The sequence below is a fragment of the Bos indicus genome, chromosome 18 (genome assembly GCF_029378745.1).
Source record: "Bos indicus isolate NIAB-ARS_2022 breed Sahiwal x Tharparkar chromosome 18, NIAB-ARS_B.indTharparkar_mat_pri_1.0, whole genome shotgun sequence".
Lineage (NCBI taxonomy): Eukaryota > Metazoa > Chordata > Mammalia > Artiodactyla > Bovidae > Bos > Bos indicus.
In genome coordinates this window covers 58,194,535-58,212,241 of record NC_091777.1, presented here as the reverse complement: position 1 = coordinate 58,212,241, position 17,707 = coordinate 58,194,535, and the positions used below count along the sequence as shown (strand labels likewise).

General features: G+C 44.5%; 1 protein-coding gene across 5 annotated transcripts; it reads left to right on the top strand.

Annotated features, from left to right (window-relative positions):
- The first annotated feature begins 12,960 nt into the window (after positions 1-12,960).
- Positions 12,961-17,496, top strand: LOC139177175 (sialic acid-binding Ig-like lectin 14). 5 transcript variants are annotated; one of them, XM_070771561.1, is made up of 7 exons: positions 12,961-13,101; positions 13,197-13,586; positions 13,800-14,063; positions 14,265-14,336; positions 15,114-15,368; positions 15,475-15,607; positions 15,877-17,496. In XM_070771561.1, the coding sequence occupies exons 1-7, from the start codon at positions 13,065-13,067 to the stop codon at positions 15,890-15,892; spliced, it is 1,167 nt and encodes a 388-aa protein (XP_070627662.1). In that variant the 5' UTR covers positions 12,961-13,064; the 3' UTR covers positions 15,893-17,496. The 5 variants fall into 5 exon arrangements, with proteins under 5 accessions (XP_070627662.1, XP_070627665.1, XP_070627663.1 ...); XM_070771564.1 differs by having other exon boundaries at positions 12,962-13,101; positions 14,289-14,336; positions 15,156-15,368; positions 15,472-15,607; XM_070771562.1 differs by having other exon boundaries at positions 12,962-13,101; positions 14,289-14,336; positions 15,472-15,607.
- Positions 17,497-17,707: the final 211 nt, after the last annotated feature.

Genomic DNA, 17,707 nt, shown 5'->3' with positions numbered 1-17,707 from the left:
GTGGAGGTCCACACAGAGTAGAATCAGTAACACAGTTTTTCTTTCTGGTGTCAAGTCACCTACTTCTTCATAACTGGAATAAATTATCACATTTATAATTTAAGCATTTTATTAAGCAATATGCTATGCTATGCTATGCTATGCTATGCTAAGTCACTTCAGTCATGTCCGACTCTGTGTGACTCCATAGACGGCAGCCCACCAGGCTCCCCCGTCCCAGGGATTCTCCAGGCAAGAACATTGGAGTGGGTTGCCATTTCCTTCTCCAATGCATGAAAGTGAAAAGTGAACGTGAAGTCGCTCAGTCTATCCGACTCTTAGCGACCCCATGGACTACAGCCTACCAGGCTCCACCATCCGTGGGATTTTCCAGGCAAGAGTACTGGAGTGGGGTGCCATTGCCTTCTCCGATTAAGTGATATACAAATATGAAAATCGATCTTACCATTTGGTTTTCCTCTGAGACTTTTTAAAGCAAAATAATCTCTTATTGCACCAATATTTTCGGTTGATCTGTTTCCATGAAGGTTTCCTGTTTCTTTTTGATGCCTACCTTAAATTGAGCAAAGTTGCAGTTCTGAAGAGTACAGTTGGATGGAGGTGTTTGTATATACACACCATGCTTATACCACAAATTTCAGCAAGCAGATTCTTCCCACCTCCCCCTGGTGGTCAGCTTACACTGTCAGAAAGAAGGGGGCTGGGCTGAGACTGGAAGCGGGAGGAGCAGTTCTCACAGTAAAGAGAAGGAGGTGGGCAGCTCAGATGGTGATGTGCTAAGAGGTGTGACAGCCTGTAGGGTGAGGGGAGAGGCACCTATGTCTCCAGCTTGGCAGGAAGATCCAGGAGCAGCAGAGACACAACAGTGGTTGAGAGAAAGCAGGTCAGATGCTTTGCAACCTTGAGTGTCAGGCTCTCCTTTTTCTCTCCTGATAGATCTGTGAGCCAGACTGTGTGCTGTGTCTCAGTACTTTGTTTTTCAGGCTATCAGTGTTTTTACATGTATCAAGGATTTTTTGGTTTTGCTATAATTATTGCCTTTCAAATAATATTTTCTGTGGGACTACACCTCCAGTCATGTATCAAGCCTAAAATACTCTCTGACATTGCATTTGTTTCCCAATTTTGGCCCTTTCAAAACCACTTTGATATGAACGTTGTGATGAAAATAGGAAGGCTAGCGCTTCTCTGGGCTTCCCAGGTGGCTCAGTTGGTAAAGAATCTGCCTGCAATGCTGGAGACGCAGTTCAATTCCTGGGTTAGGAAGTTCCCCTGGAGAAGGGATAGACTACCCACTCCAGTGTTCTTGGACTTCCCTGGTGACTCAACCAGTAAAGAATCCTCCTGCAATGCGAGAGACTGGGGTTTGACCCCTGCATTGGGGAAATCCCTTGGAGGAGGGCATGGCAACTGACTTCCAGTATTCTTGCCTGGAGAATCCCCATGGACAGAGGAGTCTGGCGGGATACAGTCTATGGGGTCGCAAAGTGCCAGACATGACTGAAGGAACAAGCAGATCACAGCAGCACAGCACTTCTTTCCTGGTGGGTATGGACGTGTTTCGTCATAAGGCTGACATTTATTTAATTCTAGAAGGCAGCCTCAAGGAGTTCTCTTGATTAGCCAAGTGAATTTCCATCCCAGCATCATATACGAGGGCTCTGAACTTTCTACATCCTCAGCACCACTTGTGTTGCCTGCAGGCTCACTTTTCAGCGCTGCACTCCATTGTGGTAGTATCTCATTGCCCTTTGCATTTATTTCCCTTCCGCGCAATGATGTTGAACCATTTGAATATTTGCTTTGGTGAAATTCCTGTTTGATTTCTTGCTCATTTAATAATAAAAATTGGGCAGTCTTTTTTGAGAAAAAAGTAACTTGAATTCTTTATTCTGTATGTGTATTTTAAAAAATTGAAGTTAATAGATTTATAATGTTGTGTTAGTTCCACAGTGTAGCAAAGTGATTCAGTTTTATGTATATATATTCTATTTAGGTTCTTTTCCATATATAATATATAAAACATACATATTCTTTTCAGGTTGTTTTCCATCATAGCTTACTACAAGGTGCCAAGTAATGTTCCCTGTGCTATATATTTTGTCCTTGTTGGTTACCTACTTTATATATAATAGTGTGTACATGTTAATTCCAAACTTCTAATTGTCCCTTTACCAAGTGAGTCTTTTGACTTGTGACTTTCTTTCCCCCTCTTCTCTCTCTTCTTTGCTGTGCAAGAGTCTAAAAATTATTTTATGAGATCCTCTCATCAGTGTTTTCATTTGTATGTTAGTGTGCTGGCTGTCCAATTATGGAATCTTTGCATATCTCAATATCTTTTTAAAATTAAAGTACAGATGATATATATATTTATGTTAGTTTCAGGTGTACAACAGAATGCTGCACCACCAAATATATTTGATCACCCTGACAGGACCTAGTTACCATCTGCCAACATATACAATGATGACAGTGTTAATGACTGTATTCAATTGCTACAGCTTTGTAGTAGGGTTGACATCAGAGAGTATCATGCTTCAAGCTTTGTTCTTCTTTCTCAAGATTGTTTTGACTATTCGAGGTCTTTGATGGTGTCATAAAAATTTGAGGGTTATTTGTTCTGGCCCTGTTCAAAATGCCATGGGTATTCTAGATAAGGATTGAATAGAATCTGTATTGCAAGGTACAATGGACATTTTCCCAATATTCATTCTTCTAATCTGTGAGCATGTATATCTTTCCATTTCTTGTGTCTTCTTCAGTTTCTTTCATCAATGGCTTATGTCTCTTCTCCTTGATGAAATTTATTCCTGAGTATTTATTCTCTTTGATGCAATTATCCATGGGGATGTTTTATTTATTTATTTTAGTTGGATTATTGTAATTACTTTACAATATTGTAGTCGTCTTTGCCATACATTGATATGAATCAGCCATGGGTGTACCTGTGTTCCCCATCCCGAACCCCCCTCCCACCTCCCTCCTCATCCCATCCCTCAGGGTCATCCCAGTGCACCAGCCCTGAGCACCCTGTCTCATGCATCAAACCTGGACTGGCAATCTGTTTCATATATGATAATATACATGTTTCAATTTTATTCTCTCAGATCATCCCACCCTCGCCTTCTCCCACAGAGTCCAAAAGACTGTTCTATACATCTGTGTCTATTTTGCTGTCTTGCATATAGAGTTATCATTACCATCTTGGGAATGTTTTAAAATGTTTTCTGGTAGATATCTTCCTTCATTTCCCCAGCACTACATACAGTTGTATTTTGTGTATGTATTGGGGATAGCAGGAAAGAATGGTCCTTGAGGACAGGAAATAGCTTCAATCAGATACTAGGTATCATGTTGCAAAAACTCACCCTTCCTGGAGAAAAAAAAGGAGAAGGCCTTTTCCCGAATGTCTGTCTGGTGCCCACACTGGTGGGGCCAAGAGTCATCTCCCCAGTTCTCCTCCCACTGTCCTGTGGTCTAGAACTGTCAACAGCACCTCCTCTTTCCTCCACAAGAGGGAGGCTCCAGGTCCACATTACTGTATCATCCAACATCATTTAGTTTCCTCTATCTCATCTTCTAAAAGTGTGCACATCCAAAGCTATCATTAGTACTTCCATGTCATGTGAATACCACCTTGATAAAATATTACTATTGATTTGTTTTTTAAAAATCTATGCATGGGACTTCCCTGGTGGTCCAGTGGTTAAGAATGTACCTGTCAATGCAAGGGATAGTGGTTTGATCCCTGGTCTGGGAAGATTCCACATGTCCTTGAGCAACCAAGTCCGTGAGCCCCAACTACTGAGCCCACACGGCAACTACTGAAGCCTGGGGGCCTAGAGTCTGTCTCCCACAACAAGAGAAGCCACTGCAGTGGGAACACCACAACTGGAGTGTAGACCCCTGCTCCCTGCAACTATGACCCAGCACAGCCAAAAATAAGCAAATACATGAATAAATATTTTTAAAAGTGTGATATATACATTTTTCACTGATAGGAAGTTGTAACTCTTTTGGAATGTAAAAATGGTTGTAGGTGTCCCCACTTCAATTGTTTGAGTTATTTTATTTTCTATTAGGATCTGCATGACCTCTTAAAGATGCATTTGGTCTTTAAATAATGATCTGGGGTCTTCAGAAAGGGTCGATAGATGGCAGCACAACGTCTGGAGAAACAGAAACTGGGGGATCCAAGAAAAACATAAAAACGACACACTGGACATTGGCACATTTAAACTGATTGGTCAGAAATCACACACCTCGGGCCCTGAGCAAACCGAATAAGAACAGATCAATTCTAATAAAGATGCAAATCTGCTGTTATTCCTGTCTTTGTGGTTACTTCACATCCTCTCATTGTCTATGCTGAGAACTGTGTATCTCTATCTTTTAAAATTAATATTGCCTGTGTGAGTGTTTTCTTGTTTGCGGAATTCATTCTTCGGCTCCAGGAACAGAACTCAGTTTTGAGTTTCAGTGGGAGATAACTAACCAGTCTGATCACATGGACCACAGCCTTGTCTAACGCAATGAAACTATGAGCCATGCCATGTAGAGCTACCCAAGACGGATGGGTCATGGTGGAGAGTTCTGACAAAACGTGGTCCACTGGAGAAAGGAATGCCAAACCACTTCAGTATGCCTTGAGAACCCCATGAACAGTGTGAAAAGGGAAAAAGAGAGGACACTGAAAGATGAACTCCCCAGGTAGGCAGGTGGCCAGTATGTTACTGGAGATCAGTGGAGAAATAATTCCAGAAAGAACGAAGAGCCAGAGCCAAAGCAAAAACAACACCCTGTTGTGGATGTGGCTGGTGATGGAAGTACAGTCCAATGCTGTAAAGAATGATATTGCATAGGAACCTGGATGTTAGGTCCGTGAATCAAGGCAAATTGGAAGTGGTCAACAGGAGATGGCAAGAGTGAACATTGACATTCTAGGAATTGGTGAACTAAAATGGACTGGAATGGGTGAATTTAACTCACATGACCATTATATCTACTACTGTGAGCAAGAATCTCCTAGAAGAAATGGAGTAGCCATCATAGTCAACAAAAGAGTCTGAAATGCAGTACTTGGATGCAACCTCAAAAATGACAGAATGATCTCTGTTCATTGCCAAGGCAAACCATTCAATATCACAGTAATCCAAGTCTATGCCTCAACCAGTAATGCTGAAGAAGCTGAAGTTGAACAGTTATATGAAGACCTACAAGACCTTCTAGGACTAACATCCAAAAAAGATGTCCTTTTCATTATAGGGGACTGGAATGCAAAAGTAGGAAGTCAAGAAACACCTGGAATAACAGGAAAATTTGGCCTTTGAGTACAGAATGAAGCAGGGCAAAGACTAATAGAGTTTTGCCAAGAGAATGCACTAATCATAGCAAACACTTTCTTCCAACAACACAAGAGAAGACTCTACACATGGACATCACCAGATGCTCAATACTAAAATAGGACTGATTATATTCTTAGCAGCCAAAGATGGAGAAGCTCTATACAGTCAGCAAAAACAAGACCGGGAGCTGACTGTGGCTCAGATCATGAACTCCTTATTGCCAAATTCAGACTTAAATTGAAGAAAGTAGGGAAAACCACTAGACCATTCAGGTATGACCTAAATCAAATCCCTTATGATTATACAGTGGAAGTGACAAATAGATTCGTGGGATTTGATCTGATAGACAGAGTGCCTTAAGAACTATGGACTATGGAGGTTCGTGATAATGTATAGGAGGCAGTGCTCAAGACAATCCCCAAGAAAAAGAAATGCAAAAAGGCAAAAATGGCTGTCTGAGGAGCCCATACAAATAGCTGAGAAAAGAAGAGAAGTGAAAGGCAAAGGAGAAAAGGAAAGATATACCTGTCTGAATGCAGAGTCCCAAATAATAGCAAGAAGAGATAAGAAAGCCTTATTCAGTGATCAGTGCAAAGAAATAGAGGAAACCAATAGAATGGGAAAGATTAGAGATCTCTTCGAGAAAATTAGAGATACCAAAGGAACATTTCATGCAAAGATGGGCACAATAAAGGACAGAAATGGTATGGACCTAACAGAAGCAGAAGATATTAAGAAGAGGTGGCAAGAATACACAGAAGAATGATAAAAAAAAAAAAAAAAAAAAAAAAGATCTTCATGACCCAGATAATCATGATGGTGTGATCACTCACCTAGAGCCAGATATACTGGAATGTGAAGTCAAGTGGGCCTTACTATGAACAAAACTAGGGGAGGTGATGGAATTTCAGTTGAGCTATTTCAGATCCTAAAAGATGATGCTGTGAAAGTGCCACACTCAATATGCCAGCAAATTTGGAAAACTCAGCAGTGGCCACAGGACTGGAAAATATCAGATTTCATTCCAATTGCAAAGAATGGCAATGCCAAAAAATTCTCAAACTACTGCACAATTGCACTCATCTCATATGCTAGTACAGTAATGCTCAACATTCCCCAAGCCAGGCTTCAGCAGTACTGAACCGTGAACTTCCAGATGTTCAAGCTGGATTTAGAAAAGGCAAAGGAACCAGAGATCAAATTGCCAATATCCATTGGATCATCAAAAAAGCAAGAGAGTTCCAGATAAACATCTACTTCTGCTTTATTTACTATGCCAAAGCCTTTGACTGTGTGGAAAACAACAAACTCTGGAAAATTCTTAAAGAGATGGGAATACCAGACCACTTGACCTGCTTCCTGAGAAATCTGTGTACAGGTCAAGAATCAACAGTTAGATCTGGACATAGAACAACAGATTGGTTCGAAATCAGGAAAGGAGTGTGTCAAGACTATATATTGTCACCCTGCTTATTTAACTTATATGCAGAATACATCATGAGAAATGGTGGACTGGATGAACCACAAGCTGGAATCAACATTGCCGGGACAAATATCAACAATCTCACATATGCAGATAACACCACCCTTACAGCAGAAAGCGAAGAACTAAAGAATGTTTTGATGAAAGTGAAAGAGGAGAGTGAAAAAGTTGGCTTAAAACTAAACATTCAGAAAACTAAGGTCAAGGCACCTGGTCCCATCACTTCATGGCAAATAGATGGGGAAACAGTGACAGACTTTATTTTGGGGGGGCTCCAAAATCACTGCAGATGGTGACTGCAGCCATGAAATTAAAAGATACTTGCTCCTTGGAAGAAACGCTTTGACCAACTTAGACAGCATATTAAAAAGCAGAGACATTACTTTGCCAATAAAGTTTTGTCTAGTTAAAGCTATGGTTTTCCAGTAGTCATGAATGGACGTGAGAGTTGTATGGATGTGAGAGTTGGACTATTAAGATAGCTGAGTGCCGAAGAATTAATGCTTTTCAACTGTGGTGTTGGAGAAGACTCTTGAGGGTCCCTTGGACTGCAAGGAGATCCAACTAGTCCATCCTAAAGGAAATCAGTCCTAAGTTTTCATTAAAAGGACTGATGTTGAAGCTGAAACTCCAATACTTTGGCCACCTGATGTGAAGAACTGACTCATTGGAAAAGACCCTGATGCTGGGAAAGATTGAAAGTGGGAGGAGAAGGGGACCACAGTGGATGAGATGGTTGGATGGCATCACTGACTCAATGAACATGAGTTTGAGTAAACTCCTGGAATTGGTGATGGACAGGGAGGCCTGGTGTGCTGCAGTCCATGGGGTCTCAAGGACTCAGACAAGACTGAGCGATTGAACTGAACTGAACAATGTGTAACCAGCAGATCAGGTGTACATGTGACAACCTGGACGTGAAACAGGCATATGAAACTGGAGGGGCAGTCTGGAAGGACTGAAGTCTTGTAGGAAGAGATGCTATTTACAGGTAGACAGTGTCAACATTGAGTTGGATTGAGTTGAATTGAATTCTGGGATGCACTCCTGGTGTCTCAGAATTGCTTGTGGGTGGTGTGGGTGAAATGACAGACGTGTAGGAATTGGCCCCAGAATACCAAAAACTCCCACATTCATTTTCTTATACTAAACCTAGAAACCCAGTGTCGTTTCACCTTACAGCACTTCGTGTGGCCCCTCCCAACACCCAGCCTTATAACCATCTTTAAACCCTTCAATTGCCACATGTGGGTTTTGGCCACCATTCATCATGGCTGCTCTAGAACATGCATCCAAGGAGTGGAAGTGTTGAGTCCTGATGTAAGCACAGGCTTGGCTTGCTGGATGAAGCTGTTTTCCTCTCAAACGTGTGGGCCAACTTACATTTCAACAACCATTGCTCCACACTTTCCCAGCAGTTGGTGTTTTGAGAGACTTTAATAGCTGGCTACTTGGAGCACGTATAGTCATACCCTGTTAGTGTCTTAATGTGCAGGTTCCTGGCTGCAGTGACGTGGGGCAGCTTTCCATTCCCTGATGGTCGCCTTGTACATTGCCCTCGATGAAAGTCCTGCTCATTTGGGCCCATTTCTGTATATTTCTTTTACCTTAGGCATTTGTAGAAACTCATATTTTGGCTACTGTTACTTTGATGGTTATCTGTGTCGTCAGTGTCTTCTCCCACCTGATGGCTTTCAATTCGGCACTCCCAGGGATGTCTGTTATGAAAAGTTCTTCATTTGAATACAGCTCGGGATTTCAGCGTCTGTCTTAGAGATGGTGTTGTTTCTGTGTTGTTCAGGAATCCTGCCCCACCACAGTTCATGGAGATAACTGCTGCAGTATCTTGCAGAAGCTCTACTGTTTGTCTCTCTAAATAGATCTTCAGCCCATCTGCACTTGATTTTGGTTCCCATATGAGCTAGGGGTGCAGTTGCATTTGACTGGCTTCAGATCCCCTGTCGCCCACAGAGTAATTGAAACGCCTATCTCTTTGTCACTTCTTTCTATCACCTTTTCTATTGCACATGATGCTTCCTGTGGTTGGGGTTTATTTCTAGGTTCCCTTTTCCGATCCACTAGTCTACCTGACCATGCCTCTTTCAGTCCAAAAGTTTGGTTCTACTATGCTCTAATATACCCTGGAGAAGAGAATGGCAACCCAATCCAGTATTCTTGCCTGGACAATCCCATGGACCCAGGAGTCTTGTGGGCTACAGTCCATGGGGTGGCAAAGAGTCAGACATGACTGTCCAACTAAGCAAGCAGGCAGGGGGTTATGTATCTTCACAACTTGCAGAGCCAGGCCTCACACATTGTTCTTTTCAAGGTTCCCTTGCCTTCCTTGAAATGTCTGCTTCCTTATAAATTTTACAGTGGAGTTACTGAGTTCCACAGATGTCCACTTGGGATGCAGTGACATACATTTTGATTCTGCACATTTTTTTGAGTAGAATGGATATTTATATTCTTTTTTCAAACCCCTAATGTGGTATATTTTCCCATTTATTTATATCTTTAATGTCCTTCAAGACAGATTTATAATTTTCTCCATTGAGGTTTTGTATATCCTCTTGTTGTATACCTTTCTAAATGTTAGATAGATTCCAGGTATATCCTAATTTTTGATGCAACTGTCAATGGCTCTCATACAGTTTTATATTACTGTGATATGAGAACGTAACTGATCTTTTTTGGCCGAGTGGCAAGGCATGTGGGACCTTGGTTCCCTTATCAGGGATCAAATTCCCATCCCTTGCTTTAGAAGGCAGATGCTTGATCATGGACCACAGGGAAGTCTGCAATGGATTTTTCAAATTAGAATTTGTCTCAAGTCATTGTGCTCTCTTGTTAAACCTCTAAATGTATCGGTATAAACTTTTGGATTTTTCTACATGTAGAACTTTTATGAACAAAATCTTTCTTTTTTCCTTTCAATTGTTATACCTTTTACCGATATTTGTTGACTTGCTAGGGTGGAACCTATGCTACTCCATTAAGTATGATGTTATCTAAAGATACCCTTCATCTTTTTAGGGAATTTCTCTTTTATTTCCAATGCACTGTGAATTTTATCACAAAGGCATTCGCACTCATCCAGTGTTCACTGTTTTCATCTCTGGAGATTTAATCAGTAAATCAGGGACAGTAGCCACACTAGAAGCCACACTACGTATTGTATATTTCCACAGAGGAAATGTAACATAAGTAATCGATTGTGCAGCTGTTGAAAGGCCACTGGAGCCTGTCAAGCAGGGAACACTCTCTTAGTTTTGGACCACTCTAATCCAAGCCCCCAACTTGACGATTTTCAAATCTTTCACATACATAGACACATATTCTCTCTGAGATACAGGTATAACATGTGTTAGTTTCAGGTGTACAATATAATGATTTAATATATGTACATATTACAAAATGATCACCAAATATGCCTAATTAAAATTTATATCTATAAGGCTAAAATTTTTTTGTGTGAAGAAAAATTTTAAGATCTAGTCTTTTAGCAACTTTCAAATATACAGTGCAGTATTGTTAACTGTATTAGTGTCCTTAACATTTTAAATATAGTCACCATGATGTACATTACATGTCCATGACTTATTTATTTTATTCCTGGAAATGTGTACCTTCTGACCACTTTTGCCAATTTTGCCATAGAGCCCACTCTCTACCTCTGAGAACCACCAGTTATTTCTCTTTATCTATGACGTTATGTTGTTTGTTTTTTTTTTCAGTTCCACCTACCTGTGAGATCATACAGTATTTTCCTTCCTCTGTCTAACGTGTTTCATTACCCTAATGCCCTCACGTACCATCCATGTATTGTAAAGGCAGGATTTCCTTCTCTTTTATAGCTGAAGAATGATCACGAGTATGCACACACTGCAGTTTCTTTATTCATTCTCTCACCATCGGATATGGAAGTTGTTTCCATGTCTTCAATAATGTACATAGCGCTTCCATGAACATGGGGTTCATATATCTTTTCAAATTGCCTATTTCATCTTCTTTAAAGGCCCCAAAGTGAAAGTGCTTGAGGCTCTATTTTTAGTTTTGAGGAACCTGCACAGTGTCCGCATAGTGGCCGCACAATTCACATTCCCACCAGCAGTGCCCAAGGGTTCCCTTTACCCCACATCCTCACCAACACTGCTTGTTTCTTGTTCTTTGACCGTCCCAGCTTGACCTTTGCTGGACACCAGCCGCTCTGAAGGTGTGCTGCACAGCCCTGCGGATCCTGGCCTTCTCCAGCGCCTGCTTGTCCAGCAATGTTCTCGCAACCGGTGAGGAGTGAGGGAGAGAGCTCATCCCCTCTTTTTCACCAGGACCCTGGGCAGGGCCAGTCCAGGGTTCTGTGGAGCCTGACATTGACTCAAGTGTTTGAATCCCTCCTTAGGCAAAACAAAAAAAGAAAAAGAAAAAAACAGTGTCACTGCATACAATACAGACAAGGCCCCCAAATACAAAATGTGACCCCAGGTCTCTGGTGTGGCCCTGAAGTGTTTTCAGAGACTGAGAACAAAGAGCAAATGAACAAAGAATCTGCCATATCTCTTATCAATCAGTAAATTCCAACAATTCATGAATCTGTGGGCCAGGAACTGTGGATGAAGGCCAAATATATATTTCCTAAAAGTGTCAATATCACAGGCACATCACATCTGAGTTTCTTTCGAAATGAGAAACCTACATAATCAATCACAAAACATAAAATGCTGAAACCAAAGATAAGACAGTTATTGCAGACTATTTTTCTTTCTTCCTTTTTTTTTAAGCCATGACCTAGGGCTTGTGGGGTCTTAGTTCCCAGACCAGGGATTGAAGCTGGGCCGGAGACAGTGAGAGTGCAGAATGCTAATCACTGGGCCACCATACCATTTTTCTCAGAAGTCAGACATACCTATCACACCTGCGTAACACCTGTTCCCCATACTTTTGGCCTGATCCTCTTTGATTGCCTCTTTTTAGGAGAATAAGCATGTATATTAATATGAATATTCTACTAATAAAGTGTTAGTTAGCCATGTCTGACTCTTTGTGATCCCATGGACTGTAGCCTGCAAGGGCCCTCTGTCCATGGAATTCTCCAAGCAAGGATGCTGGAGTGGGTTGCCAGTCCCTTCTCCAGGGGATCTTCCTGACCCAGGGATCAAACCCTGGTCTTCACACCGAGGGTAGATTCTTTACCATCTGAGCTAGCAGGGAAGCCCATTATATGAGGAAATAAGATTAATTATATCTAAAATAGAGTAGAAAGAAAATACAGTATTTCCACTGGCACGATTAATTGACGGACATATCTTTTTCTTTCTGTAGTTTAAAAAAGTAAAAAATATATTAATATTTCTATCTAACTGTAAAAGAAACTTTCCATCAGTCCCATAGCTTCTTCCTGAAAGTGTCTAAAACGTTTATGATCATAGTAAAATTTCTGAATCTTAAAGAATTTTTTCCCAAAAGGGCAGTAAGTTCACAGGTTTTTTGCACACATGACTTAAGCCTTCATGTGGCTTTGAAAAGAAGGCCATCCAGAGTGAGGGGTCGTGAACTGTGTTTCTGTGTGAGGTCTGGACTTTGTGGTCCCAGCTGAATGGGGCAAAGTTCTTCCTTTACCACCCCACTTTGCGTGGGCCTGTCCTGGTCGGCTGGTCCCACAGACCCTCAGATCCATGACGACGCACAGCCCGTGTGCCCTGTTCTGAAAACCCTTCTGGGCAAAGGAGCTTTTCACGCTCAGCTTTCCTTCCTGGCTTCCACCCTCCAGCGTATGTGAGTCTTCCTGCCCAAGTCTGAGTAGTTTTGAGAAATCTTTCAATGTTCTTTTCCAGAAAGTTCAGTGTTTCTCTGTTGCAGGGTCAGTCCCACCCGATGACCAGGGCTGGACCTGGTTTCTCTTTTCTGGTTGTGCCGGCTGCTGGGCGATCCCACCGTGGACCTGAGCATCACTGGATGGGTGGTCATGTCAGAGCCACGTGCAGTGAAGCCTCTCGGCCTCTGGGGGCCTCAGGACCTCCCCCTGGGTTGTGGGGTGTGGGGTGGGACCTTCTGCCTTCTCAAGGCCACCCCTCCTCCATGGCCTGGGGCGTCCAAGTTCCCCTTCTGTGCTTGGCCAAGGCTCTGTCTCTGTCACCCTCTGGCTTCCTGCTGGGGCTTCCTCGTTCCCTCCCCACATTCGGGGCGCTTCCCTCCCCAGCAGAGGGACCTGAACCGGCTCTGTGCTGGCGGATGCTGACATGGTGCCCCTGCTGCTGCTGCCCCTGCTGTGGGGGGGTGAGTGGGGAGGTGGGGGACGGGGCTCACGGCTGGGGGAGGGGAGCACGCGTGGGGAGGGGCTGGAGCTGCCGCTGAGCCTCTGTGTTCCCCAGGGTCCCTGCAGGAAATGGCAGGGTACAGGCTCGAAGTGCAGGAATCAGTGGCGGTGAAGGCGTGCATGGACGTCCGCGTGACCTGCTCCTTCTCCTACCCCTGGAATTCGGGATATCCCTGGTATTCCTCTGCCGAACTTTTCACCTACTGGTTCCGGGAAAAAGACCAGCACACCAATGATGCTGTGGCCACAAACGACCCAAGGAAACGAGTGAAGCCAGAGACCCGGGGCCGATTCAGCCTCCTCGGGGACCCCAGCAACAATGACTGCTCCCTGAGCATCAGACAGGCCAGGCTGAGCGACTCAGGAGTCTACTACTTCCGAGTGGAGAGAGGATATGATGTGAGATACAATTACAAAGATAAGAAGCTGAATTTGCAGGTGACAGGTATGACAGGGGGCCCAGGAGAGGACCCTGGCCCATGGAGACTCCTCTATTAGAACAGGAACAGGGTATAGGAGCCCTCCCTGCTCCAGGTCTTGGGGTTTGAGGGATCACGAGAGACCCAGAACTGGGAAGGAGTTGTGACCCTGACCCTCTGGGTCCCCACACCCCTGCGTCCAGGCATCTCCCTCTGTCTCCTCATCTCCCTTTCTCCAGGGAAACCCGACATCCATTTTCTGGAGCCTCTGGAGTCCGGCCGCCCCACAAAGCTGACCTGCACACTGTCACTAGCCTGTGATGAGCCACACCCTCTCCTGTTCTCCTGGGCGGGGGACGCCCTTGATGCCATGAACCCAGACACCCTCCACTCCTCGGAGCTCACCCTCACCCCGAGGCCCCAGGACCACGGCACCAACCTTACCTGTCGGGTGACAATCCAGCAGGTGACCCTAGAGAGAACCGTCCTTCTCAACGTCTCCTGTGAGTGTGGAGGGGTGATGGGGTCCCTGAGGGCGGTGGTGTGTGTGTGTGTGTGTGTGTAGAGAGAAGGCCAGCCTACTCGTCTGTGGGTCTGCGCCCTGGGAGCTGAGGTGGGGAGTGGCCATGAAGGACACCCACCCCCACCTCCTGGTTTCCCTCCTGGGGTGCTGGTCAGTTTCCATCCCACTCCTCCCTCTGCAGCAAGCCCGTGTCTTTCTGCCCCAGATATTCCGAGGAACCTCCACATCAGCCTCTCCTTCAAAAATGTCACAGGTAGGACAGGACCTCTCCTCTCCAGGGCTGGGTCCTGCTCCTGGGACTGCCTCCAAGGTGGGGCAGGGGAGTGGGCTTGAATGTGATCAGATAGGGGAGGATCAAGGAGAAAATCACCACCCTGCCCCACCTCCCATGCACTAGACCACACACACATGCAATACACACTGAGACTCACACACACAGGCACACATATAGTACATACACGTGAACATACACTGAGACACACACAGAAACGCCCATACACACAGGCACATACACATCACACATATACACAGAGATATACCCACAGCACAGGCACCCATCATGTACACATACACTCATGGACATAGATATGTGCACTCAGGCACACGTGCACTCAGGCACACATTCACACAGGCACACACACATACACCCCACATATATACACACTCACACACCCTGTTCAAAGCCCATTTCCTTCACCATGGTTCTATTGTGTGGCTTTCTTCCACAAAAGCCTCCTTAGTCCCATCTCCTGCTGCCTTCACTGAATCAACATCTCAAGCCTTGAGGCTCTGTGTTTTCTTTCCACCAAACAGCCCAGGCCTGTCCCATTGAGACACCAAGCCTCCCCTGAAGATACGAGGCCCAGACATGTTGGCTCAGCCTGCTTAGGGTGGGAAGGTCCAGCCCTGGGACCACAGGGAACCCAGCTGGCCAGCCAGGGGAGGACAAAGCAAAGCCAGGAGATCCTGGGAAGGAGGGAGGAGGAGACCTCAGCCTCCCCCAGCTCTCCCACTGGGCTTTCCCCCAAAGCCCACAAGATTCTGCAGAACACCGCATCTATTCTCATCTCAGAAGGCCAGGCGCTGCAGCTGCTGTGTGTTGCTGACAGCAATCCCTCTGCACAGCTGAGCTGGTTCCAAGGGTCTCCCACCCTGGAGGCTACCCCCATCTCCAGCACCGGGGTCTTGGAGATACCACAAGTACCGGCTGGAGATGGAGAAGTCACCTGCCGAGCGCAGAACCCTCTGGGCTCCCAGCAAGTTTCCTTCAGCCTCTCTGTGCAGAGTGAGTTGCAGGACAGGTGCTGGGGACGGGCAGCCTGGGCAGGTGTGTGCCTTTGGGAGTGCTGGGTCTGGGGACTGAGCTTCACCCCCTCTCCCTTCCCCAGAAGGCGCCCCTCCCTGCAGCTGTGAGACTGAGGAGCAGCAGGGCTCCTGGCCCCTGGTCCTCACCCTGATCAGAGGGGCCCTCATGGGGGCTGGCTTCCTCCTCACCTATGGCCTCACCTGGACCTACTACACCAGGTGAGCACCCCTGTGCCCCTGCGCGGACGTCCGGGGAATGGCTCTGGAGTTGCCGGTGGGGCTGGGCGGTCCTGTCCTGCCTGGAGCTAAGCTGTGTGATTCTCCAGGGCCTTCCCTGTTGGTCCAGTGGTTGAGCCTGTGAGTTTCCATGCAGGGGGCAGGGGCTCGATCCTGGGTTGAGGAACTAAGGTCGCATATGCCTTGAGGCAGAGCCCAGAATGAATGAAATGGGTCTGACTCTCGGACCTGAGACTCTATTGGCTCTGCAGGTGTGGTGGCCACTAGGAGCTGGGCTGAGGGGTATGGCTGAGCCTCGCTCCCTCTCATGACGAGATTCACCTGAGGATGCAGAGCCCAGAGGACAGACGTGGGGACATCACAGTTTGCTTCTCCCTGGAAACTCTCGCCTCCAACCCTGTGCCCTTTGCATCCACGAGCCTTTATTTGTGGAGATGACTGCGTGACAGTAGGAAGAGTCAATGCCATTGAAAGGAGACTTTCTGACTTACCTCGCTTAGTATGGGATTACTCATGTTTTTACATGTATCAATAACTCATTGTTGGTATTGCTTGGTTTTGTCTTGAAAATAGTATTTTATGTATGACTATTCCTCCAGTTATGTATGGACTCTAAAATATGATGACATTGCCTTCGTTTGCAAATTTTGGCTCATTCAGAGTAACGTTGATGTGAATGGTGTGATGAAAATAGGAGGGCTAGCACTTTCCTCCTGGTGGGTGTGGAACTGCTTCATCATAAATTTGGCATATATTTAGTTTGAGAAGGTAGCCTCAGAGAGTTCTTTTGAGTAGTTAGATGAGTTTGTATTCCATGCCATATGTGAGGGTTCTGAGCTTTCTACACCCTCAGGAGCACTTGTATTACCTACATGGTCAGTTTTCAGCACTGCACTCCACTGTGACGGTATCTCCTTGCCTTTTTAGTTTCTTTCCCTCATGTGCAATGATGTTGAGCCGTCTGAATATCTTCTTTAGTGAAATTCCTGTTTCGATCTTTGCCCATTTAAAACAAAAATTGGTACCATCTTTCTAAATTCCATATATATGCGTTAGTATACTGTATTGGTGGTTTTCTTTCTGGCTTACTTCACTCTGTATAATAGGTTCCAGTTTCATCCATCTCATTAGAACTGATTCAAATGTATTCTTTCGAGACAGCAAAAGAGACACTGATGTATAGATCAGTCTTATGGACTCTGTGGGAGAGGGAGAGGGTGGGGAGATTTGGGAGAATAGCATTGAAACATGTATAATATCATGTATGAAACGAGTCGCCAGTCCAAGGTCGATGCACGATACTGGATGCTTGGGGCTGGTGCACTGGGACGACCCAGAGGGAGGGTATGGGGAGGGAGGAGGGAGGAGGGTACAGGATGGGGAACACAGGTATACCTGTGGCGGATTCATTTCGATATTTGGCAAAACTAATACAATATTGTAAAGTTTAAAAATAAAATAAAATAAAAAAAATAAAAATCACTTCTATGTAATTTAAAAAAAATAAAAATTGGGCAGTCTTTTTCTCGTTAATTTGAATTCTTTAGTCTGGATGTGACTTTTTAAAAATTAAAATATAATTGGTTTATAATGCTGTATTAGTTTCACAGTACAGCAAAGTGATTCAGTGATATACATATATTCTCCTCAGATTCTTTCCCATTATACTTTTTTACAACTTTGTTAGTATACTTCGTGGGCTGTACAGCTGGTCCTTGTTGGTTATCTATTTTAGATACAGTAGTGTGTATTTGTCAATCCCAATCTCCCAATTTATCCTTCCTCCCTCTGAAAAAATTTTAAGATTTTTACACTTTAAGAAACTAACAAATGTAAACTGAGTATTTCTAAATAAATATTAAAGAAAGGTTTTTGGTTTTTTTTTTTTTTTGGTTTCCAGAACTGGTTACTGGGAGGGTGTAGAATGTTTAGGGGCACTGTCAAATTTAGGAAACCTTATGAAATATCAATCCTAAAGAGCATTGACATCACAGGTTATTTCCATACATGGCTTGAGCCTTCACGTGGCTTTGAAAACAAGGGCATGCAGTGTGAGGGGTCCTGAATGCCATTCTTATGAAG